Source organism: Bos taurus, chromosome 23 (assembly GCF_002263795.3).
Source record: "Bos taurus isolate L1 Dominette 01449 registration number 42190680 breed Hereford chromosome 23, ARS-UCD2.0, whole genome shotgun sequence".
Taxonomy (NCBI): Eukaryota; Metazoa; Chordata; class Mammalia; order Artiodactyla; family Bovidae; genus Bos; species Bos taurus.
Genome location: NC_037350.1, coordinates 47,502,277 through 47,528,109, shown reverse-complemented (window position 1 = coordinate 47,528,109; position 25,833 = coordinate 47,502,277). Strand labels below are relative to the sequence as shown.

The following is a 25,833-nucleotide window of genomic DNA, read 5'->3' as shown; positions in this document are numbered from 1 at the left end:
GTTTCTTGATGAGTCTGGCTAATGGTTTGTCAATTTTATTTATCCTTTCAAAGAACCAGCTTTTGGTTTTGTTGATTTTTGCTATGGTCTCTTTTGTTTCTTTTGCATTTATTTCTGCTCTAATTTTTAGGATTTCTTTCTTTCTACTAACCCTGGGGTTCTTCATTTCTTCCTTTTCTAGTTGCTTTAGGTGTAGAGTTAGGTTATTTATTTGACTTTTTTCTTGTTTCTTGAGGTGTGCCTGTATTGCTATGAACTTTCCCCTTAGGACTGCTTTTACCGTGTCCCACAGGTTTTGGGTTGTTGTGTTTTCATTTTCATTCGTTTCTATGCAAATTTTGATTTCTTTTTTGATTTCTTCTGCGATTTGTTGGTTATTCAGCAGCGTGTTGTTCAGCCTCCATATGTTGGAATTTTTAATAGTTTTTCTCCTGTAATTGAGATCTAATCTTACTGCATTGTGGTCAGAAAAAATGCTTGGAATGATTTCTATTTTTTTGAATTTACCAAGGCTAGCTTTATGGCCCAGCATGTGATCTATCCTGGAGAAGGTTCCATGTGCGCTTGAGAAAAAGGTGAAATTCATTGTTTTGGGATGAAATGACCTATAGATATCAATTAGGTCTAACTGGTCTACTGTATCATTTAAAGTTTGTGTTTCCTTGTTAATTTTCTGTTTAGTTGATCTATCCATAGGTGTAAGTGGGGTATTAAAGTCTCCCACTATTATTGTGTTATTGTTAATTTCTCCTTTCATACTTGTTAGCATTTGTCTTACGTACTGTGGTGCTCCCGTGTTGGGTGCATATATATTTATAATTGTTATATCTTCTTCTTGGATTGATCCTTTGATCATTATGTAGTGACCTTCTTTGTCTCTTTTCACAGCCTTTGTTTTAAAGTCTATTTTATCTGATATGAGTATTGCTACTCCTGCTTTCTTTTGGTCCCTATTTGCATGGAAAATCTTTTTCCAGCCCTTCACTTTCAGTCTGTATGTGTCCCCTGTTTTGAGGTGGGTCTCTTGTAGACAACATATGTAGGGGTCTTGTTTTTGTATCCATTCAGCCAGTCTTTGTCTTTTGGTTGGGGCATTCAACCCATTTACATTTAAGGTAATTACTGATAAGTATGTTCCTGTTGCCATTTACTTTATTGTTTTGGGTTCGAGTTTATACACCGTTTTTGTGTTTCCTGTCTAGAGAATATCCTTTAGTATTTGTTGGAGAGCTGGTTTGGTGGTGCAGAATTCTCTCAGCTTTTGCTTGTCTGAAAAGCTTTTGATTTCTCCTTCATACTTGAATGAGATCCTTGCTGGGTACAATAATCTGGGCTGTAGGTTATTTTCTTTCATCATTTTAAGTATGTCTTGCCATTCCCTCCTGGCTTGAAGAGTTTCTATTGAAAGATCAGCTGTTATCCTTATGGGAATTCCCTTGTGTGTTATTTGTTGTTTTTCCCTTGCTGCTTTTAATATTTGTTCTTTGTGTTTGATCTTTGTTAATTTGATTAATATGTGTCTTGGGGTGTTTCTCCTTGGGTTTATCCTGTTTGGTACTCTCTGGGTTTCTTGGACTTGGGTGATTATTTCCTTCCCCATTTTAGGGAAGTTTTCCACTATTATCTCCTCAAGTATTTTCTCATGGTCTTTCTTTTTGTCTTCTTCTTCTGGAATCCCTATGATTCGAATGTTGTAGCGTTTAATATTGTCCTGGAGGTCTCTGAGATTGTCCTCATTTCTTTTAATTCGTTGTTCTTTTATCCTCTCTGATTCATTTATTTCTACCATTCTATCTTCTAATTCACTAATCCTGTCTTCTGCCTCTGTTATTCTACTATTTGTTGCCTCCAGAGTGTTTTTAATTTCATTTATTGCATTATTCATTATATATTGACTCTTTTTTATTTCTTCTAGGTCCTTGTTAAACCTTTCTTGCATCTTCTCAATCCTTGTCTCCAGGCTATTTATCTGTGATTCCATTTTAGTTTCAAGATTTTGGATCAATTTCACTATCATTATTCGGAATTCTTTATCAGGTAGATTCCCTATCTCTTCCTCTTTTGTTTGGTTTGGTGGGCATTTATCCTGTTCCTTTATCTGCTGAGTATTCCTCTGTCTCTTCATCTTGTTTAAATTGCTGAGTTTGGGGTGTCCTTTCTGTATTCTGGCAGTCTGTGGAGTTCTCTTTATTGTGGCTTTTCCTCACTGTGTGTGGGTTTGTACAGGTGGCTTGTCAAGGTTTCCTGGTTAGGGAAGCTTGTGTCGGTGTTCTGGTGGGTGGAGCTGTATTTCTTCTCTCTGGAGTGCAATGAAATGTCCAGTAATGAGTTATGAGATGTCTATAGTTTTGGGGTGACTTTGGGCAGCCTGTATCTTGAAGCTCAGGGCTGTGTTCCTTTGTTGCTGGAGAATTTGCTTGGTATGTCTTGCCCTGGAACTTATTGGCCCTTGTGTGGTGCTTGGTTTCAGTGTCGGTATGGAGGCATTTGATGAGCTCCTGTCAATGAATGTTCCTTGGAGTCAGGAGTTCCCTGGAGTCAGGGTTTGGACTTAAGTCTCCTGCTTCCGATTATCGGTCTTATTTTTACAGTAGTTTCAAAACTTCTCCTTCTATATAACACCATTGATAAAACATCTACATTAAAGATGATAAGTTTCTCTACAGTGAGGGTCACTCAGAGAGGTTCACAGGGTTACATGGAGAAGAGAAGAGGGAGGAGGGAGTTAGAGGTGACCCAAATGAGATGAGGTGAATCAATAGTGGAGAGAGTGGGCTAGCCAGTAGTCACTTCCTTATGTGCACTCCACAACTGGACCACTCAGAGATGTTCACGGGGTTATACAGAGAAGAGAAGGAGGAAGGTAACTGAGGTGGCCAGAAGGATAAAAGGGGGGAATGAAAAGGAGGGAGACAGATCCAGCCAGTAATCAGTTCCCTAAGTGTTCTCCACCGTCTGGAACACACAGAAATTCACAGAGTTGGGTAGAGTAGAGGGGTTAGGGAGGAGACACAGGCGACCTGGTGGAGAAAAAGGAGGGTCCAAAGGGAGAGAGAGCAGTCAAGCCAGTAATCTCACTCCCTAGTGAAAAATGGGTCCTGAAGATTGGGTCCTTAAAGGTACAAAATTGGTACCAAATACATAAAAGCAAAAATTAAAAATCTAGAGTAGAGTTTGGAATTTCAAAAATACGACGTTAAAGAAAAGAAGAAGGAAAAGAAAGAGAGAAAGAACGAACAAACAAAAACAAGGTCGCGAAAATTATAAAGAAAGTACAGGTACAAAATTGATAACTAATACCAGAAAGCGAAAATTAAAAATCTAGAGTAGAGTTTGGAATTTCAAAAATACGATGTTAAAGAAAAGAAGAAGGAAAAGAAAGAGAGAAAAAACGAACAAACAAAAACAAACAAGGTCGCGAAAATTATAAAGAAAGTACAGGTACAAAATTGATAACTAATACCAGAAAGCAAAAATTAAAAATCTAGAGTAGAGTTTGGAATTTCAAAAATACAATGTTTAAAAAAAAAAAAAAAAAAAGAAGAAAAATAAAGAGAGAAAACAAACAAACAAATACGAACAATGTCACAAAAATTATAAAGAAAATACAGGTACAAAATTGATATCAAATACCAAAAAGCATAAATTAAAAATCTAGAGTAAAGTTTGGAATTTCAGATATACAATGTTATATAAAAGAAGAAGAGAAAGAAACAGAGAAGAAGAAAAAAAAAAAAAAGTCACAGAAATTATATAAAAAAAAACTATAGGTACAAAATTGATAACATATACCAAAAAGCGAAAATTAAAAATCTAGAGTAGAGTTTGGAATTTCAAAAATACAATGTTAAAGAAAAGAAGAAAAAAACAAAGACCAAAAAAAAAAAAAAACCAAGGTCAAAAAATTATAAAATATATATATATGAAGTTTGCTGAAGAAGAAAAAAATAGGGTCTTTTTTTTTTTTTTTTTTGCAAAGTAATAGGTTATAAAAGTGAAAATTAAAGGAACAATAGAGGACTTAAATTTTTTTTTTTTAATTAAAAAAAAAAGAAAGAATGATCGTAAAAATAATAAAAATATATCTAGGACTTTTTTGTTTTTTTTTTGTGGGTGTTGTGGGTTCAGTTCATTTTTGGCTAGTTCCTTGGTCAGATTTATATTTCTCAAGATCTATAGGCCCCTTCCTATGTAGTCCGTAGTAACCACAGGGTTTTGATCTATTGCCTGTAGCTTCCAAGGCGTTTCCCTCTGTTATATCTTCTTCTGTTTGCTAGTCTCTTCAGTATCTGGTTTCCGCCCTGACTCAAAGGGCACGGTGGAGGACACTTTTTTTTTTTTTTTTTTAGGCTTACTTGTTCAGTCGCGCTGTGGGGAGGAAGGGAGGGATGCTGCAAACAAATAACACTGGCGTGGGCTCGCAGTGCCTCAGCCACCCTGGGTCTGCCCCCGCTCACGGCGCGTGTAGCCTCCCTGTCCACACTGCTCGGACTCTAGGTTGTTCCGCCGGGAACAATCCGAGGCTGGCCCTGGGCTGCATGCACCTCCCAGGTCCAAGCTGCTCAGGTTCAGGCACTCGGGTAGTCCTCAGAGGCACAGACTCAGTTGGGCCTGCGTTTTGTGCTCTTCCCAGGTCCGAGCGCCAATTTGCTCTTCCCAGGCGAGCGCCAATGCTGCGACTTATCGCCTCCCCACCACTCGGTTATCTGGATGTAAAACCGGCGCACCTTCTCAGGCAGATGTTGACCGTCCAGACCCCCAAGAAGTTTTAGTTAGCAAAGAAGCCTGCTTACAATTTTATAGATAATGTCTCTCTGGGGCTGCGATTGCCCCCTTCCGGCTCTGACTGCCTGTCACCGGAGGGGGAAGGTCTGCCGCCGGCTATCTCTGTTCAGTCCTTTGTTCCGTGCGCGGGCCTGGCGGTCTTAGGTTAGGGCTGGCTTTTCGCGTGGTAGGTATCCCACAGTCTGGTTTGCTAGCCCAAATTATTTCGCTCAGATAGCGCTCAGGGTATTCAGGCCAGATTCTTACTCTCAGCGATGCAGCCCACGCCGCGCCTCCCTGCCCAGCCCCGGCTTGCTAATGGCGGATGCAGGCGTCTGCGCTGCTTCTCTGCTGGGGGAGTTACTGTAGGGCTCGCAATCTGTGAGTTTTAAATTGTTTATTTATTTCTTCTCCCTGTTATGTTGCCCTCTGTGCTTCCAAAGCTCGGCACAGATTCGGCAGTGAGAAGGTTTCCTGGTGTTTGGAAACTTCTCTCTTTTTAAGATTCCCTTCCCGGGACGGAACTCCGTCCCTCCCTCTTTTGTCTCGTTTTTTTTGTTTTTAATATTTTTTCCTACCTCCTTTCGAAGAGTTGGGTTGCTTTTCTGGGTGCCTGATGTCCTCTGCCGGCATTCAGAAGTTGTTTTGTGGAATTTACTCGACGTTTAAATGCTCTTTTGATGAATTTGTGGGGGAGAAAGTGTTCTCCCCGTCCTACTCCTCCGCCATCTTGGCTCCTCCCCTCCTGCTATGAGTTTTTTAAAATTAGAAATTATGTGGATTTTTTTCTGAATTTTGGGGCATGATTGTAGTTAGTCCTTCATATATCCATGGGTTCTACATCTGTGGAGTCAACCAACTACGCATCAAAATATTTTTTAAAGATTTCAGGAAGTTCCAAAAAATTTGAATTGCTATGTGCTTGCAACTATTTACACGGCACTTACATTGTATTAGGTACTATAAGTAATCTAGAGATTTAAAATATACAGGAGGACATGCATGGGTTATATGCAGATATACTACATGGTTTTATGTAAGGGACTTGAGCATACATGGATTTTGGTGTCTAGCTATTTTTTGGTATCCAGAATTGGGTCCTGGAACCAGTCCCCCAAGGATACTGAGGGATGTCTATAACCAATGTCACATTCCTGAAACAAACTGAACTTGGGATTTATCCTTTTAATATAACACTAGATTTTAAGATCATGTCTGAAAATTCTATTATTTGAATCACCTGTGGGTCTATTTTCATGATCTGTTTGCTCCCTTGATTTTTCTTCATTTGGTCTTATTTCCTAGCATGCCAAATCATTTTTTGAAATTATATTCTGGACTTTATTTATGAAAAACAGTTCTAGATACTGGTGTCTCCTTCCAGACTGGATTTCACTTTCTTCTGGAAGGCAGGCAGGTCAGCTTGTTCGGTTTTAATTGAAGCCAGGTTTCTGGATATGTTGAGGCATCTGTTTCTTGTTTTCCCTTTCTCCTGCAGTTTAGCTCGTTAGGGGTCTCGGCTGAAGGTCTAGGTTGTTTACCAGAAGTTCTCTTCCATGGTGGGCTCTGAACTCTTAATTTTAAACTCCCCAGCATTGAGAGACTGCCAAAAACTCTGCTGTGCTTTTGTTTAGCTTCTAAGCAGTTTCTTCCTGCTTGTTTTCTCAGCTTCTTCCTCCATGCAAACACAGCCTAACATTTGGCAAATGTCTCAAATGGAAATACTGGAGTTCACGGCAGTCAGGCCTTGAAGAGCCAAGATCCTAGTGGAAGGGACCCCTAACTTCTATGAAATCACATTGATGAGCTCACTTCTGTGCAGTCCTCTGGGACCTTAGCCCTCCAAGTCATAACTCCCTGAAGCTCCAGTTTGCATTGCCAGCCAATGATACCACTCCAGGCTCTGGGCTGCTACCCCATTCTGTTTGACATCTTTGCGGTATGCCAGGAATTAACCAAGGCCCGGAGATGAAAAAGCAGTGGCGGATACAGGCTCAGCCTTGATGCACTTCTCTTCTCTCTGACCTCTTGCCGCATTAAGTGTTTGCCTTTCTTGGTGGCTCTAAGGTAGCTTCAAACAGGTTTGTGATTTTCGCTGTTCTTAGTAAGAGTGCTCGTTTGATGCACCATACCCCAAAGCATCCATCTCTGAAGTGTCATATTTTTATTTGGAAATCTTTATAATGAATCCCCACAGATGTTGATGTTGGAACCAAACAGTGTGATTCTGGAAACCAGACTTGAACCCAGTCGTTGGGCCAGCATCTAGGAGATTCGTGTTCTTAGGAAAGCATTTCTCACAGGCTGATGCTCATAGAGTGATTGCCGTATGAATTCCGTTGGATGTTCAGTGATGCCTCCCGAAATGAAGGAACATGAACTCTTATCTCCACTGACCTGAAAGTGAGATATCTGGGACTGTTCTTTTATGAAGAGAAGGGCAAATTTGAGAAAGGCGGGATGGGAGAAGTCGATTGTTGTTTGGGCAGAGGAAAATCAAAGGCTTCTTATCGCTGTGCCCAGCCACGCCTGTTTCTGAATCTGGCTGTCACAGGTTCCCTCCCTAGGGACTACTGAAATCTTCCTGCTGGCTTGGTAATCTCTGGCACACTCAGCCTGGGCCCCAGACGAGCACTGAACTTTGTAGTGTTTGTTCCTTTGCTCCTGAGAAAGGGATAACGTGCCCGACCCACACCTGCAGTTATGTAACCAGTTACTTTCATCTTCTTAGTCAAGAGCATCTTCCTTAGACTTAGAAAGACCCCCATGAAGTCAAAGGGGAAAACAAGAGTCAAGAAGCTACCAAGCCTTCTTCCCCTTGCCTGTCTATGTTCTGTTCTTTGGAAGGGTAGCTGAGAAGGTTAGAGAAGAATTAAAAGAACAAGGACAAATTTTGGAGAGGGGGACGTCAGGGTGTGGGGAACAGGAAGAACTTTTGTTTGGGAATTGTTTACCCACTTGGTAAATGTGTCAGAGAAAAGAAAAGAGGTTTGTGTCTGGAAATGATGCTGCCTTCTCTATTATTCACACCCAGGTGTTTTAGTTGCCAGCATCTCCACACCAGGATGTCCAGCTTTTTGGGAAGCAGGCCATGGTTGTATAGTCAAGATTTTTTTTTTTTTTTTGCTATTTGTTTTAAAATCACCAATTAGCAGCACTTTTATTGCCTTAGTTCCCCATGTTGGGCAGGGATGTGGATGTGGGCGTGGGTGATAAGAACCAAAACATAAAATTTGCCTGTGACATGTTTAAAAGGTGGCAGAAACTGAGAGGTTGTTGCTGACCCACGAAAGGACGCTGGGATTCTTGGCTTCCGAAAGAGAAGAATTCAATCGGGGGCCAGAGACCATCAAAAGACTGTCTCAAGCTTGTGAAAATTTTACCAGACCCACTCCCATGCCAACAATTTACATTTTAGGATAACAAGATTAGAATTTAACAATAGAAAGATCCTACCAGACCCACTCCCATAATATACATTCTAAAATATCAGGATTAGTCAGAAGGTTTTCAAGAAGGAGAAACTGTACTCAAGCAGGACACATCATTGTATAATCTTTAGTACAGAGTTTAAACTTAGTTGTTTAAACTGACTTGTTTGTTGTGTAATCATCACTTCCAGGCTTAAAGATAAAAATGTTTTATGTGACTAGGACTAAGCAATGTAGAGGAAAAGAAAACGTTTGTCCTTTCCTCCTCCTTGAGAATTCCAGACCCCTCTCTTCTTGGGGACCCCCGGACTTCTTATCAACCTACCTAGGAATTGACTCTCTCAAAACCTCATTCAGTCTGTACCCAATCACTGGGGTGTGGTGGGATATATACCCCAGTGTGATGTTATTGTTCAGTCGCTAAGTCGTGTCTGACTCTTTGTGACCCCATGGACTGCAGCACACCAGGCTTCCCTGTCCTCCTCTACCTCTCAGAGTTTGCTCAAGTTCATGTCCATTGAGTTGGTGATGCCATCTGACCATCTTGTCCTCTGCCGCCCTCTTACCCCAGTGTATGGGAACATTATTGCATCTATGTGGTCACCAAGCACAGGTTAGGTAGCCTTGAACTTGAACAAAGTAGCCTTCCATCTTCCCCTGCTCCCTGTCTTGGACACACAGAAGCAAGCCTTCTGATAATCCTGCTACTTTGGATTTAATCTCACCCGTAACTCTGATTGTTAGTCTCACTTGATAAATCCCCAAGGGTAAGGCCAGTCCCCAAGACCATCAAGCATTTACGCATGAAGTCTACATGACTTGATACTATTTTAGAGAGAGAGGTAAGGTATTTTGAGAGCTGACAGCTTGAAACTTGAAGTCTAAACAGCAGGCCAAGGTCATTCTCCTCGTACTTTAGAGAAAGGCAGAGTGCTCAATGACAGTGGCCCTGAGTGTGCTCCCCAGACCAGTGGCAGCAACGTCACCTGTGAATCTGATGGGGATGCAAGCTCACAGGCCCTGCCGCCAAAACTCTGAGAGTCTGTGTGTGAGCACGGCCTCCAGGGGCGTCTGGTGCCCACCAGCCTTGGGAACCTCCGTGGTGATGGCTCAGGGCCAGGTTGCCTGGGTCCACATCCCCGCTGTGCTCGTGCCGGCGGAGTGCCTGTGAGCAAGCCGCGTGACCGCGTGCGCCTCCGTTCCCCGCTGTGTTCGCCTGTGATGGTGTGAATACTCTTGGGCAGTTGTGAGGAGCTAACACATGTAAGAGCTGTCCCGTGGTGAACAGTGTGTAAGGGCAGAGCTGTGTTACTCTCCGGATTCAAAGGGATTTGTGTTGGTTTGTCGAAAATGAAATATACCTTACCGAATTTTGGTGCCTTTGATGTTTGAAACTTCTCTTTATGCCATACTCATCCTAGAAGTGAAAACTGGGTAAATTCAACTGCCATAAAGTCAGTGGGAGCCTGGCTGATTATATAACATAGTATATGCTATGTTCAGTTGCTCGGTCATGTCCAACTCTCTGCGACCCCATGGACTGTAGCCCGCCAGGCTTCTCTGTCCATGGGGATTCTCCAGACAAGAATATTGGAGTGGGTTGCTATGCCTTCCTCCAGGGAAATCTTCCCAACCCAGGGATCGAACCCAGGTCTCCCTCATTGCACGTGGATTCTTTACCATCTGAGTCACCAGGGAAGCCTAAGAATACTGGAGTGGGTTGCCATTCCCTTCTCCAGGGGATCTTCTTGACCCAGGAATCAAACCGGGGTCTCCTGCATTGCAGGCAGATTCTTTACCAGCTGAGCTACCAGAGAAGCCCAATATATACAATATAGTACATATAATATAGTATGAGGGCTTCCCTGGTGGCTCAGACAGTAAAGAGTCTGGTTCAGTCCCTGGGTTGGGAAGATCCCCTGTAGAGGGGAATGGCAACCCACTCCAGTATTCTTGCCTGGAGAATTCCATGGACAGAGGAGCGTGGTGGGCTATAGTCCACATGACTGCAGAGAGTTGGACACGACTGTGTGAGTTTCACTAGTACAGTATGTAGTGTATATATTGCATACATAGTATGAAAGAAAGTGTGAGTTGCTCAGTCATGTCTGATTCCTTGTGACCCCATGGACTGTAGCCCACCAGGCTCCTCTGTCCATGGGATTTCTCAAGCAAGAATCCTGGAGTGGGTTGCCATTCCCTTCTCCAGAGCATCTTTCTGACCCAGGGATTGAACTCAGGTCTCCTGCATTGCAGGCAGATTCTTTATTGTCTGGGAATAATAATACTAGGGAACTCCTGCAATACATAATGTGTATAATTCAAGTAACAGGTGAATGAACATTATTATATATGTGATATATAATGTATACAATATTATTATGTAATATATAGTGTATACAGTAATGTCCATTCAGCCTTGTTACTTGAATCAGTGTGTAGCAGTTTACTCTGATTTCTAGTACTCTGTTTTCAAATATTCTCTTTCTTTTCTACCTTTTTAGTTGGTAAAAGTTTAGATGTGATCCTGTATGTACAATACATCACATAAGAAAAAAGTAGAAACCCTTGCCTTACTCTCTCATTTTCTCAAATGATTTTTGGCTCCCATTCTGTTTGAAAATTGCACTTTATGCTCTTCTTGCATAAAGAAGGCCTCGACGCCCCTGGAGTGGTTTACAGGGGCAGCCCTGCTGCTCACGTCACAGAACCGGGTGCGTCTTGTGTGAGGCGACCCTTTGACAGAGTCCGTAGACTGAGAAGGTCACGTGTCATTGAAGAAAGGTAAACAGCTGTGGGCAGACCAGGGCCATTTTGGTGACTTGCCACAAATAGTGTCTCTTACCCACCTGAGTCACGAGCAGCGTTGACCCAGCGGGGTCCCCCCTCAGAGGCTCATTCTTGTGAAAGGCCCTCTGCCTCACTGGACGTGTGTCAGTGATGGCTGTATCTAGACGGAGGGCGTTGTGCTCGGAAGGGGAGAGGGGAGAAGCCGGGGAGGCTGCTGGCATCCCAGCCGTGGGTGTGAGGCATCTCGACCTTCCTCCTCCTGCCCTGACATGCGGAGTCACCCCTGACTGCTCTCCTCTGCCAGCCCCGAGCATCTGAAACCTGACTTCTGTATCCAGCCTCCACTGGCACTGATGGGCAGTGGGTTTGGATCTCTGACTTTATTCCAAGCCCTTGCTGGGTGTTTACTTACCTCTGCTCTATGCATTAGAAAAAAATCTTTGTATTAAAGTAGAGTTGATTTATAATATTGTGTTAGTTTCAGGTGTATGGCAAAGTGATTCATATATTTTTATATATATATTCTTTTTCAGATTCTTTTCCACGATAGTTTATTTATTACATGATAGGTGAATATAGTTCCCCATGCTGTACAGTAGGTCCTTGTTTATTTTATGTACAGTCGTGTGTATCTGTTAATCCCCAGTTCCCAATGCACCCCTCCCCTGCTTGCCCCTCCAGTAACCATAAGATCGTTCTCTGTGAGTCTGTTTCTAGTTTTGTAATTAAGTTCATTTGTATCATCTTTTTTTTTTTTTTTCAAGATTCCACAGATAAGTGACATCACACGTCATCTGTCCTATGCTTTTCTTGACTCCGCTTTTTGGATGTGTGGTGGCTGAGAGCCGGGGCTCCAGCTTCAAGCTCTGGTCACCCCCCTGAACCCCGTGTGGCCATCACACACACCCCCTCTGCGGGCTGCGTGCCGCCAGCTCCGGAAGGGAGCCATGATGGGACCAGCCTCCCCATCCTCTTCGGGTCGGCGGGAGTGCTCGGCCGGCGCCCGAGTGCTGGGAGCCCGGGAGGTATTTGCTGCTCCACCAGGCCGATAGCCCAGTTATTATTATTATTATTTTTTATGTGGACCAGTTTGTAAAGTCTTTATTGAATTTGTTTTGGTTTTATGTTTGGGTTTTTTGGCCACGAGGCCTGTGGGATCCCAGCTCCCCGACCAGCGTTTGAACCCACACCCCCTGTACTGGAAGCTGAAGTCTTAACCCCTGGACCGCCGGGGAGGCCCTGAGCCCGGTTACTTTAAGTCCCTGCGCTCCATCACCCCTGCTCCCAGGGACCTGAGCACCCTCGTTTGAGTGGCTGTCTTTGATTTGGCCTCCGTGCCCTGAGCCCCGGAGCTCAGCTGCAGCCCACGTGTGTGTGGACCCCCTGGTCTTCTAATCGGCGAGGACCAGCCTTGTCTTCACTGGACAGTCAGCGAGGCGCGGCCCTGAAGCCCTGCCAGGTCCTGGGGGGGGAGTACGTGGGGGGCCCCTGGGTGACCTGGAGCAGCGTCAGGTTGCAACACAGGCTCCCGTGTCCACCAAGCCCCACCCACCTGTGGACTCCATTTCTTCCCTGTCATGGTTTCGTGTGCCTCCTCTGCCCTCCTTAAACCACACCCCCCTCTTCTTCCTGTCCTCTGCTGTCTCTGCCCCATTTTTGGATGATGGCCTTCTGTCCCATCTCCCACTTTCTCAGCTGACAGACTCCCCCATTCCTTTGTCCTGAGCCCTACTTTTGAAATATAAAAGCTCATTCTAGCTCAACCTAGATAGCTTATTAAAAAGCAGAGACATTACTTTCCCAACAAAGGTCCATCTAGTCAAAGCTATGGTTTTCCCAATAGTCATGTATGGATGTTAGAGTTGGACCATAAAGAAAGCTGAGTGCCAAAGAATTGATGCTTTTGAACTGTGGTGTTGGAGAAGACTCTTGAGAGTCCCTGGGACTGCAAGGAGATCCAACCAGTCCATCCTAAAGGAAATCAGTCCTGACTGTTCACTGGAAGGACTGAAGCTGAAACTCCAACCCTTTGGCCACCTGATGTGAAGAACTGACTCATTGGAAAAGACCCTGATGTTGGGAAAGATTGAAGGCAGGAGGAGAAGGGGATGACAGAGGATGAGATGGTTGGATGGCATCACTAACCCAATGGACATGAGTTTGAGCAAGCTCTGGGAGTTGGTGATGGACAGGGAGGCCTGGCGTGCTGCAGTCCATGGGGTCGCAAAGAGTCGGACACGACTGAGCCACTGTACTGAACTGAGCTCTTTCTACCAGCCATGTCACACTCGTATCTTGGGCTGTATTTCTCTGCATCCTTGTTACAAGTCCTAAGAACATGAGCCAGTTGCCCCATTGACGCCCTAGTGACCAGTGCCCCTCAGCCATGGCACCCTGTGGGCGCTGACATCCCCACCACATCCTCATTCTAGAACTGCTCCTCTGATAAGAACGTGTCTGGTGCTTCTTTCAGGACCAGACTGTCCCCACATTGCTGTTCCTGGTTCTGTTATTTCTGGATGAGAGTCTTTTCCTACCTTCCAGAACAGAACTGATGTCTTCACATCTTCACTTCAAAGCTCTGGACTTGTGTCCCCTCTTGCTGTTTTCCATGAACACCCCCGTCTGTCCGCCCACAGTCGCCTCAGTGACGGGGGTCGGGGGTAATTTGTCAGCAGGGGCTGTGACACACGCGTTGAGGGGGGAGCTTTATAGATGGCAGGCCGGGCGTGCCCCCCGCAGACCCTGTCCACCAGCTGAGTAAACGCTGCGTAGCCACACCTACTGCTCCGAGCTCAGAAAAGATGACAATAGTGTTGCCTTCCAGCTCTGAGCCGGGTAAACAGGAAAAATTGTTTCTCCTCTGAGAAGTCTAAGACTTTTCACTCAGAGGTTTCGCTGGCCTCCAGACCATTGGATGGACTAGAGATACATTTTGTTGCTTTGTCGCGGGTTGTCTTTCATCATGATCTCAAAAGGCGGGAAGGCCCTTGTGGAAATCTCGGGATCCACTGGCTTCTGGCCTCGACCGTGACGTGTCTGTGAACTCATGTCTGAGTCGCAGTGTCCTCAGCTGTAAAATGGGGGTAATGATCCTCTGCCTGCTTTGCAGGATGGCCCAAGCCGAGCAGATGCAGGCACTTTGTAATGGATTTAAATGTATGCTGTTGGTATTATGATGCTCATTTTAAGTTTAGTACTGAATTCTAGTCATGTTTCTGTCCCGTAAGCTCTCCACGCAGAATGTTTCCAGCACCAGGGGGTGTGCGTCTTCCCAGGGAGGGTGGAAACCTCTCCCTCCCTGTCACAGGGATTCCAGGCCACTCTCTGCCCGTGACCCCGGGGCGTCAACTCAGATGGGTGTCCCTGTGATACCCCGAGGTGACCGTCCCTCACGCCGCCTTGTCACAGCATATGGGTCCCTCACCCTGTCTGTCCATGATCCCTTGGGTTTTGTTAGCTGGAAACTGTAAAAAAGAAAAGACAAGAAATGTGTATGTAAATATAAGAACAGCCCTGTGGAGTCCAGTGGAAGGAATGGGCTCATTGAGTTTGCCTCACAGGAGCCCAGGCGGCTCACGGTGGGGCCGACACCGACTCCATTCTGCGGTCCACGCGAGCAAGGACTCGGCTCTTAACCGCAGGCCGTGTGCAAAGGTGTTGATTAAAAGAAAAGTATTGATGCTCAGAAATAGCATGTGAACCCTGGTTTCCCCTTCCACAGGAACTAAGAACATGTGAGGATTGTTGGGCCCTCATTAAAAAAAAAAAATCAAAGTTTAGTAAATGCTCATCTTTACTAATCCTGATTTTAGTATTTTTTCCATCCTTTTCTTCTCGGCCCCCCACCCCTCCATTTTCTTTTTAGAGTTCATTAGCCATAAAGTGAACAACCACAGGCCCGTTTACTTATTTATTTTTTCTTAAATCTAAAAACCTCTGGCACAAGCAGTTGTGAGGCTCCCGCGGACGTGGAGGGCCCTCCCGTGTCAGGAGGAAGCCGGTGTGGCACCCCAGCTCATGCGCACTCCCCTTGATTGCGCTGGGCAGGGGCCACCGTCCTGCCTGCATTCTGACGCCTGGCAGGACCGCGGGCTGAGCCGGGGCCCTGTGCCCTCACCCTCTGTCTCCTCTCTCTTCCAGAGACTCGGACCTGTTTCTGCTGGGCACGCGTGCTGTGTGGGCCTCAGAGGCGGGCTGGCTGGAGTTTGACATCACGGCCACCAGCAACCTGTGGGTCCTGACTCCGCAGCACAACATGGGGCTGCAGCTGAGCGTGGTCACGCGTGATGGTGAGTTCAGGGACTCGGGCCTTTGCCTCCTTGGCGGCAGGTGTGGGCAGCCGTGGTCCCCAGGCGGGCCCCCCGTTTCCCGACCTCCTGGAGCCTTGGTGGACAAGCAGAGTCCTGCCCCAGGGCCTCCTGGCAAGGACTCAGGGACGGTTAGATGGTCCGGGAGCCTCAGAGAGGGGTAGGAGCTGGGTGCTGAGTTAAAGAGGAAGGCCGGGGTGAGCTCTAGGTGCTGACATTGAGTAGGTTTGTGGGGGCCCTTCCTGCACCCCCTCCTGCAGTGTCAGAGCTTGGCAGGTCCTAGTCCCCTCGGGCCGGACCCAGTCAGCCCATGAAGTCACCTTCCTGGGTGGGAGACGTAAGATGGGGAAGATGGGTGTGAACAGAAGATAGCAGCAGGAACAGGGGAACTGGGGGCCCCACCACCCCTTGCCCTGCCTCCTGGGACCTCGGCAGGAGGAGGGGGGAGGGCTCAGGGTGCCCCGTGTCTACCCGCATGTGGGCTCCTCCTCTCTGAGGGCACCCGGGAGGCTCGGGCGTGCCCTGCAGGTGGACACCAGGCTCGGTGCCACATCTCAGAGGTGCGCTTCCGTATTTGCCTACAGGGCTCAGCATCAGCCCTGGGGCCGCGGGCCTGGTGGGCAGGGACGGCCCCTACGACAAGCAGCCCTTCATGGTGGCCTTCTTCAAGGCCAGTGAGGTCCACGTGCGCAGTGCCCGGTCGGCCCCCGGGCGGCGCCGGCAGCAGGCCCGGAACCGCTCCACCCCGGCCCAGGACGTGTCGCGGGCCTCCAGCGCCTCAGGTGGGTCAGGGACGCATGTGGGCCCCGGGGTGTCTGTGAGGACACAGGACCTGCCGAGGCTTGCAGGCGCTGCCCAGCTCTGCAGGCCCACGTGCAGCTGTAGGTGCCCTGGATTATCTGGACGGACGCCTAGGCCGTCAGAGGGGAGCCTTTGTGACCCCAAGATCGTCTGCAGGTTGAGACAGCCTCAGTGTCTGCTGTCCCAGAAAAGCATCCTTCTGTCTGATCAGATTTCTCCCAGCTCTTCTTCATTCCCATAAAGATCCAGGGAATGACTGCATTTCCTCCAAATTGCATTATGCCCGGGAAGTGGTGACAGACAGACTTCATGCCTTTGTAGAAGGCGGGCTCGTGTCGGTCAGTGCTCTCGGCTGGGAGTGATGGCAAGTCAGTTCCGGCACCCCTCTCTGATGGGTTTCATTGGTTTTCATTCAACTGGGCAGTTCGGTGTTCTGCCTTGAGATGTGGTGAGACCCACGGGCTCAGCAGATAGTAGGAATCCCCTTTCCTTTTTCCTTTGTTGGTGGTGGTCTCAGAAAGCCTAGCTCGACATGTGCTGAGAAAGGCAACCTCAGCTTCAGGATGAGAGCGCCTCTTCTGCAGTAGCTTCAGCAGAGCCTGGAGCTAGGGGGTGGGGTGCAGCCCCGCCCCCACCCCCCACCGCCTGCCCTGAATGGGCAGGTTCAAAGGGCAAGAGAGAGGAAACAGCCCTCTCTGCCAGAGTGTCAGTTCAGCAGTCCTGCAGACAGGCTCCCTCCCATGCAGAGCCAGTCTTCAGAACAGGAGGCAGGGCATGCAGGCGCTGATAGGCAGCACAGAGCTGGTCAGTGTTGAATTCAAAACAAGGTGCATCTTGCTGGGTGCTTACAGGTTCCAGGCTTCCTTTCCCTTTAACTAGCCCGGAAATCAGGCACCAAGTTGAGGGTTCACTTTGGGATTTGTAGTCAGAGATCTTGCTTTCCTCATCAGCGCTCTGTAACTTAGCGTGTGTGCATGTGCCAAGTCATGTCCGACTCTTTCCAACCGTGTGGACTGTAGCCTGCCAGGCTCCGCTGTCCATGGGATTCTCCAGGCAAGAATACGGGAGTGTGTTGCCGTGCCAGGGGAATCTCCCTGGCCCAGGGACTGAACCCGCATCTCTCTTGTTCCCTGCATCGGCGGCACCGGTGCTTTCACACTGCCACCCTGGGAAGCCCTGCTTTGTGACTCAGGACGAACCTGATCCAGTTTGGCTTCGGTTTACCCAGCGGTTGGTGGGCACACTTGATGCTCAGTGGCTTTGCTGGGATTGAATGAGGAGCATCGCTCTGGCTCAAAGATGAGGTGCCTCCAGCCATAGGAAGTTGTTAGCAGGTATGTCAGGCTCCTTAGAAGGGATGTAAAATACGTCAGGCAGATGCATTAACTCTTCCAGGTGGCTTTAAAACAATGTCATCATCTGCGGCTGGAAAGAGTTCGTGGAACTTTCCAAAGCACCCAGTTTTCCTGTGGAAGCAGTGTCTTCACTCTGGATTCCGACTCAGCCGTTTCAGTTCCCAGTAACTTGGATGTGGAACCAGAAGGGGCGCCACCCAGCGTGATGTGACATTTTGCTGCTTGTCCTCTTGCTGTTTCTTGGAAGCGTCGCCCAGCATGGGTGTTCCTGTGTTTACTGCTAGAAACAGTCAGGGCTAGGGTTTAAAGAAAAAGAAGAAGTGATGACTTTCCTGTGTGCGCGGTGGAGGAAGCCTTCGGAACAGCAATCATCCCGGGCTTCTCCTCGGGGCATGGCGGCGCAGCCCGCCAATGGCGGCCGTACATTAACGAGCTGCGGTCAGTTTGGTGCTGGGACCTCAGACATGAAGGCAGCTCTGGGATGCTGATTGCTTTTGTTAAATGAAAATTTCACTTGATTTATTCCACCTCCCCTCCCCCCACCAGTACACACATAAAATTTCTTTTCTAATTGAGAAAACATGTCATCTCTGATTTGGGTTTCCGTGGCATCACTGAATTATTCTCTTCCAAGTCCCTTTCAGCATTTTGTTTCCAGTTTGATGAGTTTGAATTAAATATGAGTATTAAAGGTGGACTGCTTTGTAAGAAGAGGCAAGTGTATCTGCCTTTTTCAGGGGTAGGAAAGCAGAGTTCCTAACAAACGCCTCTGCCCTCGCAAAAGGGGGTTTAAACCCCTTACTCTGGAGAGTCCTCCCCCCGACCCCCCACTATCTTCAAAGACTCTCTCAAGATGGTCCAATTAATGATCCGGTTAGACCCACTGAAGTATTGCTTTACTTTTTGTTTGTTTTTTTTTTTTTAACATATATTTCTTTATTTTTTGGCTGAGTCAGGTCTTAGTTGCAGCATGCAGGATCTTCGTTGTGGTTCACGGGCTTAGTTGTCCATCCAGGGATCAAACCTGCGTCCCCTACATTGCAAAGAGGGTTCTTAACCACTGGACCGCCAAGAAGTCCCCTGCTCGCTCTCTCTGGTTCTTTCCTCCTTACTTATTCTTGCCATTAATGGGGATGGATGTGCAGAGGCACTTGCTCTTGGAGAAAGGATTTCCAGAAAGATAACAATCTCCTGCCCAGGGGCACAGACCAGCCGGTTCATGTTTATTTCTGGGCTGTTGTGGGGCCAAGCGCTTCTGGGTCTTTATGCACTTTGTAGATGCTGCTGAGACAGACCACTGTGGTCGCGTGTGACTGTGTGAGTCCAGACAGGACTTCTCCTTGTGAGTCTTTCCGGAGGTTGAAGGAAGAGAGTGTTGCCCCCTGCTGCCCCCGTCTTCCACGATGTGCTCCTAGGGAATTAACATTTCTCCACTCAAACGACCAGCAGGGTAGCCCACCAGACACCGTCCTGCTGCTGGGCAGAGGAGTGAGCACATCAGTCCTCCAGCTGCCTGTCCTCCAGCTGAAACGTGGCAGGGAAATATGCGTCTGTGTTTAAAGCTGAGCTGCCAAATCTGGAGACGGCAGGACCAATCCTCAACGAGGAAGGGCCGCGAGCCTGTCTGCCTCTCCCCGTCCTCCCCCAAATCTGCTCTCACATCTCTCCTTGGCCTTCTAGTGGACTTTCCAAACACATGCACCAGAACAGTGGGTTTGGACCCAAGTCTCCCTGGATGGGTTTCACTTACCCCGGTTTGCACTTCTCCAGTGGGCTTGCGTATCGTCTGGACCGTATCATTCATCGTTCTGACACGTTTTACCACTAGAATCCCCAGTGGGCTTGGTGCAAGCCCACTGGGGATTCTAGTGACTCAGCCACTGATCCTGTGGTGCCCACCCTGTCCACGGTTCCCAGAACTCTCATTAGATGGTCTCATTCTACCTGCTTCTTCCACAGTATCTTTCTCTCCGGTTCCATGATTTTGTCTCCAGGGGGACTGACACCTGACCGACCCATTACAAGAGTTGTGAACAAATGGCCTTGAGGGATGGTTCTGTGTGGCGATTCTAGATTCTGTTTTAGCTCATTTTTCAAGATCTTTCCTAGACATCTTTGGGGCAGGAGTAGTTAATGCGATTTCAGTTCAGCTGGTGAGTCTGAGATTTTCTGCCATGTTAGCAGCTGGCTGCCAACACCACGGGTGAGACTTGCTCCATGTTTTGGCAGATGGTTTTAAAACATTTTCTGCCACTTGGAACAATTATGTCCAATCGGATTAGCTAACTTTGGGTCCCCTTCATCCTTCATGTTCGTGGTGCCGTCACTCAGCCCTGCTGACTGTCATGAACCAGTAACTTCCCAAGACTCTCTCTCTCTCCAAAATGAGCTCTTCATTGATTCAGATGCTACCTGTGAGCATCTCTTAAATTCTCCTTCTGTCTTTTTCCAGCCCACCCAAACATGTATCTTTAGGGATCCTGGGAGGAGAGGTGGCTCTGGTACATGTAAATATACTGCTGACCTTCTTGTTGCTAGTTCATATCTTCTACCTCTTGAACTTTCCAGTTGGGACCATTCAGTATGCTTCCAGCTTAAGAAAAGTAAGTAGAACTCATCACTTGCAAAGCAGCGATGCGGGTACTTTATTATAATTATCACATCTTTTGCTGTAGATTTCAGGGAACTTCAGCCCACAAACTAGGGGCTCTTCTCCTCACAGATCAGTGTTTGCTCAGCCTTTTAGTTCTTGGCAGGTGTCCCCTCTAGTTCCTTATTTGCTTCCATGGGTGGATGTGCCAGAGGTGAGTGGGCTCATCCACTATGGACACGATGCTTGGGTAGAATGGACATGGGTCAGGGCTGTGACGTAGCTGTTTATAGTTCTTCAAAGGTATTGAGCTACCCTGGTGGCTCAGACAGTAGAGAACCTGCCTGCCAATGCAGGAGGCATGGGTTCGATATCTGGGTCAGGAAGATTTCCCTGGAGAAGGGCATGGCAACCCATTCCAGTATTCTTGCCTGGAAAATTCCATGGACAGAGGAGCCTGGCGGACTACAGTCCACGGGGTGGCCTAGATGAGAAGGGCAGGGCCCTCCTCACGCCCAGGCGGGGCTGGGCAGCCCCGGGAGGCGGCGGCATCCGAGTCTGGGCGGCCCCGGCCCAGCCCAAGCCCTGGGGTCAGCAGCACCCCTGCCGCCTTTCCAGCCCCAAGAGGAAGAGAGAGAAGAAACACAGAGGAGGGAAAAGACAGGCAGGGCGCCTAAGAAACCAGGGCCCAGGGGAGGAGCCAGGGCTTCTGCCGCCCCCCCACCCGGGGCTGTCGGGGGCTGGTCGTGCCCCTCCCCCACCCCAGGCCACGCCAGCTGCAGGCCCCACGCTCGGCCAGGAAAACACTGGAACAGCAGGCACACAGAGCATGCTGTCCACACGGCCCAGGTTCTCCGAGCTCAGGCTAGTCCTCCCAGAGGAAACTTGTTTTTTAGAGGCAACAGCTCCCTGGTCTCATCTCCCTTCCAGCCTAGAATGACAAGGTCAGGGACAAAGAGCAGCTGTCCCCCCGGCACCTCCGTCTGCACCGGTCTGACCACTCTTGTCCCACCTCGGCCGGATCCGCCAGCTTCTCCCAGAGGCGGCTCTGGCTCCCATGTACCCCATGATCCACAGGGCTTCCGAGGCTTGCCAGGGGAAGCCCAGACCTGTGCCATGACGCTGCAGGATTTCTGGTGTCGATAATCTCATAAAGTGTTTGGGGAGGTGAGGGGCAGGCGGGGAGAGGGCAGCTTGATTTTCAGTGTCTCGATTTTGTTTACGGCGAGATGGTTAGCAGGAGAGGCAGCGGTGAAGGCCCATCCTACTCGTTTGTGGCTGCAGGATTTCAAGGTCTCACACAGCTCCATTTAATCGGAGCTCTGATCTCTTCTCAGCCTTTGTCTTGATGAATAAGAGAATAGGGAGCTAAGGATCTTGACGACAGAGATATCCCTTAAAGGTTGAGCCCTGAGACTCTCTGCTCCATGTCCCTCTGTCCCCAGTCCCTAGCTAGAGGCCCCCGGCCCCCAGTGCTCTCCTGGGAGATGGCAGTACTCGATGGATTATTTGAGTGTCTGGCAGCATCTGTTTATGCCTCTGATTATTCAGCCTACTGGCCAATAGCACATTCATAAGGGGTGAACCCTAGGGATGGAGGAGAAGGTCAAGTTCTAGTCAGCTTCATTCCTTGGCAACTTTTACCCTAAAGGGGCTTAATGGCAAAAGCGAGTCAAGTATTATGAATATGGAGTTTGGAACAATTCAACTTTCCAATCACTCATGCCACACTTGTCCGCCACAGCTGTGGAGAATTAAGTTCTGGTTTCATTTAAAAAACCCTGGACAAGCCTCTACCTCTTGACCGAGACATCTGGGAGCCAAGCTACGGGCCCTAAAATTTGAATTTAAGGTCGAAATGACAAAATCCCCAATGCCTTTTAAAAGGTTAGTTGCCTAGCTGTGTCCATCTCTTTGCAACCTCCGCTCTCCTGAGCATCTCCCAGCCTTTGGCCCCAGGGAAGAAAGAGCCAGAACGGGGGTGGGACCGTGGGTCAGCCAGAGTGGAGTGTCGGCGGGAGCCCTCGCCCACGTCATCTCGGTTCCAGCCGGCAAGACGAGAAACTCCCCCGCCTGCATCCTGACACCAGCCAGGGGTCCTCCAGTCCCGTTCCGTCCTGACCTCCCTGCCTGGGGTGGGCACAGGTGCCACGAGGTCAGGGGCTCTGCCCGCTTCTGATGCCCCCCGCTGGTCTGTCTACTGGAGGGATTCAGGGCTTCCTGCAGCGCCCCCTCCCCTGTCTGATGATACTCTGGAGCAACTCCTGGGCCTTGGGGGGGTGCTGCACTCAGGATTCCAGTTGGATTATAAGGGACACAGGGGAGGAACAGCCCCTCGCTCCCCCTCTGAGAAGAGCAGCCTGGGACACGGGCCTCCCCCCGCCCCCCACAGGGATCCGGCAGGTCGCGCTCCACACGCGGACGTGCCTGCCCACCTGCGGGCTCCCCCAAGCCCCATGTCCAGAGCCATCACGCGGGTCTCAGGACTTGGCCTCCATCTCCAATCCCCCTTCCCCAGAGGTCAGGCTGGCCTGAGTTCTTTCTGGGGAGCAGACCCCATCCTGGGCTCTCTGGGGACCCATGAGGAGCTGGAGTGATCGCACGGGAGAGTCCACAGTTTGGGTCACTCTTCACGCGTCCTCACACTCATTCCATGACTGTTCTCTCCCCTTCTGCCTCGTGACTGTGCCTTCTCTGACCTCCCGAGGGGGTTTCTCTCCAGCAGCCCCGTGCACGGCATCCAGATTCTGTCTTGTGCTGGAGTGAGCTGGGCACATCACGCATCACCCCTGCCGCTCCCCGAGCTGCTGGAGGACAGAAGCCTCGTCTGATGGGGCCCCTCGTTTCTTGGCAAGGGCATGCCACACAGAAGCGGCTCTGTCAGCCCTCGATGAGCGGGGGTCGGGTGAGAAACCAGACTAGCGGGGCCTGACTCCAGAGAGGTGTGCACGCTTCTGCTGCTGTGCCGGGTGCTGCTCTCCTGGGGCGGCTTAGTGGGGGCTGGGGGACACTGACCCGGTCAAGGGACTGGACAGCAGTGTCCCCCCACTCCTGGCCTCCTGGCTCCAGGGCGCCCCCTTCAGGAGGCCCTTCCTGACCCCCCAAGCCATCCTCACAGGCTCCAAGCAGCTTCAGGATGGTCCCCGTTAGAATCGGAACCTGCTAGTGTGTTTGTCTTGAACGTGAATCGTGTCCTCTGAGTTAGCGCTCTGGGGCCTCTTGGTCCAACAGGGGGTCACGACATGCCCCTGCTGCTGAAAGGTCCACTCGGGTCAGTGCGGGCGTGTCGAGATGGGAGCCGGTGTGCCCGACCCTGGGGTAGAGGGGAAACAGCGTGTCAGACGCCCGAGCAGCTGGCAGCCTGCGGAGCTCTGGGTGCCCCAGGCTGCGGCCAGTGGGGGCTCGCCCGCGGCCAAGGGTCCGGGTGAGGCTGTGAAGGAGGGAATGAGAGAGTTATGGGTGCGCCTTCTGATCCCCAGCAGACTACAACAGCAGCGAGCTGAAGACGGCCTGCCGGAAGCATGAGCTCTACGTGAGCTTCCAGGACCTGGGGTGGCAGGTGAGTGCTCCTGACCGTCTCAGGGCCTCCTCTCGTCCTGAAGGCAGCGGCTGCCATCATCAGAGACCTTGCACTTCAGGGTCGGGAAGGTTCCTCCTGGGAAGGTACTTAGGAGCCTTTCAGTTGCCTAGGTCTTGGAGAGGAGGGGAGACAGCCCGACCACTTGTGCTTGAAGCCCCCTGCCCCTGCACCTCTCCAGGGACCCCCAGGTGCATGGCCTCCGAGTCCCTGCAGATCCGCAGCCAGCCCAGAGTTCTCCCCTCGTTCTCTCTCAGTCCCCAGGGCCTGCGTTGCTTTGGGCATTTCAACAGTGTGCACTGCGTTTCGAGAAAGGGCTGGAAAAACTGATCTGACAGTTATCAGCTCACCCAGACTGGAAGGGCACCCGTGTGCTGCCTCCTTCCTGAAGCCGCTGCTCAGGCAAATTCTAGGCGCCACGTGACTGGAGATGGTTCCCGTGTGCAGGTGGCCTTATGGGGACAGGGGAACCCTGGACTCCAGGAGGCACCTCTGGCCCAGGTTCCTGGAGCCGACCACCTGCAGGCCTGCAGGCAGGCCGGGGCAGGTGGGCCCAGCTGTGGGAACCAGGGCTCCAGAGTCAGACTGAGCAGGTCTGCACCTCACTCTGCCCCTCATGCGTCCTTGACCCCGTGTCTGTCTCCTTAGCTGCCCCACGTGAGCGAGGCCTTCTCACGGGGTTCCTCAGCACCCAGGGGGTGTGGGGCCCGTGTGCTGACCCCTCGTCGCTTCCTTTTGTGTTCAATTAAGGACTGGATCATTGCCCCCAAGGGCTACGCTGCCAACTACTGTGACGGAGAATGTTCGTTCCCTCTCAACGCACACATGAACGCTACCAACCATGCCATCGTGCAGACCCTGGTGAGCGCTGGCCGGCTTCACGCCACGGGGGGCGGGGGGTCAGCCAGGACTGGGGGCCATCCCTAATGCCGCCCCCTCCTCTCGTCTCTGGAACAGGTTCACCTCATGAACCCCGAGTACGTCCCCAAACCGTGCTGCGCGCCCACGAAACTGAACGCCATCTCGGTGCTCTACTTCGACGACAACTCCAATGTCATCCTGAAGAAGTACCGGAACATGGTCGTACGAGCGTGTGGGTGCCACTGACTCGGGGTGAGTGGCTGGGGACGCTGTGCACACACTGCCTGGACTCCTGGATCACGTCCGCCTTAAGCCCACAGAGGCCCCCGGGACACAGGAGGAGACCCCGAGGCCACCTTCGGCTGGCGTTGGCCTTTCCGCCCAACGCAGACCCGAAGGGACCCTGTCCGCCCCTTGCTCACACCGTGAGCGTTGTGAGTAGCCATCGGGCTCTAGGAAGCAGCACTCGAGCGTCTGAAGTCTGGGGACTGCAGAAATGTAACTTGGAGGGGTTCCCCTCTGCACCCTCCCCAAGCCCACCAAAATCAGTTACTGCTTTAGATCCTTGTGGTTTTAGAGAGTAAATAGGGAAAATAATCTTGAAGTAAAAGTCTTCTTTGGCTCAAATATCAGCGGGTTCAGTAGCTTCTCAGAGTTTGCAGATCACGGAAGGGTCGGATACACCTCTGTTCCGATCTTGCCCTGGGAACGTGGGTCTCAGCTGGGCGGCCTGCAAGTAAGTGCCTTTTGTCTCAGTCTTGCTGTCATGTGGGCATTTTGTTGGTGAGAGAAGATACACTTATTTTAGTTAAACTACATCCTTTACCCCTCTCCTCGTCCCAGCATTTGCTGTTTTCTGTGCTAGTACCAAAAGCAGGGAGTGAGTGACCCTCTTTTTGAGGGGGAGGCTCCACAGAAGAGAAGCCTTTTTAAAGCCATCGTTTACCCGAGCGACTCGTCTGCACCCCTTCCCATGGGGGATGGCTCTCTGAAAAGCTCACTTACATTAGGACCGCCACTTCTCCTGTGTTGGTAACGCAGTTCTTTGATGGGATAGCGTTCTGCACCAAGGGTTTAGACCAGTAGAAGCGATGGGCTGAGGACTTCCTAAGTCATCTAGACTGAGGAAGGGGTTAGGACAGGCGTGTGGGTTGGGAACCGAAATCATGGTTTTCTCCTGTTGAACATTAGACTCAGATCAAAGATGAGGATGTTCTTAAGATGTCTTGTTCACGATCATGTACTAGGAAACCAATTCATACTAAACTGATTAAATAATACATTTATGATCTATATCTGCACTCACAGCTTTTTTGTAAATAGAAACTATAATTTATTGTCTATTTTATATCTG

The 25,833-nt window shown here is 49.5% G+C and overlaps 1 protein-coding gene across 3 annotated transcripts in view; it reads left to right on the top strand.

Annotated features, from left to right (window-relative positions):
• BMP6 (bone morphogenetic protein 6) overlaps nt 1–25,772 on the top strand; it is a 161,055-nt gene extending 135,283 nt beyond the window's left edge. The window contains exons 3-7 of one of the 3 annotated variants that reach the window (XM_005223892.5): nt 15,129–15,277; nt 15,880–16,077; nt 23,524–23,600; nt 24,369–24,479; nt 24,576–25,772. In XM_005223892.5, coding sequence (XP_005223949.1) covers nt 15,129–15,277; nt 15,880–16,077; nt 23,524–23,600; nt 24,369–24,479; nt 24,576–24,725 — 685 coding nt within the window. In that variant the 3' untranslated portion in view covers nt 24,726–25,772. The other 2 variants (XM_002697620.6, XM_059880687.1) reach the window with 2 other exon arrangements.
• The last annotated feature ends 61 nt before the right edge of the window (nt 25,773–25,833 follow it).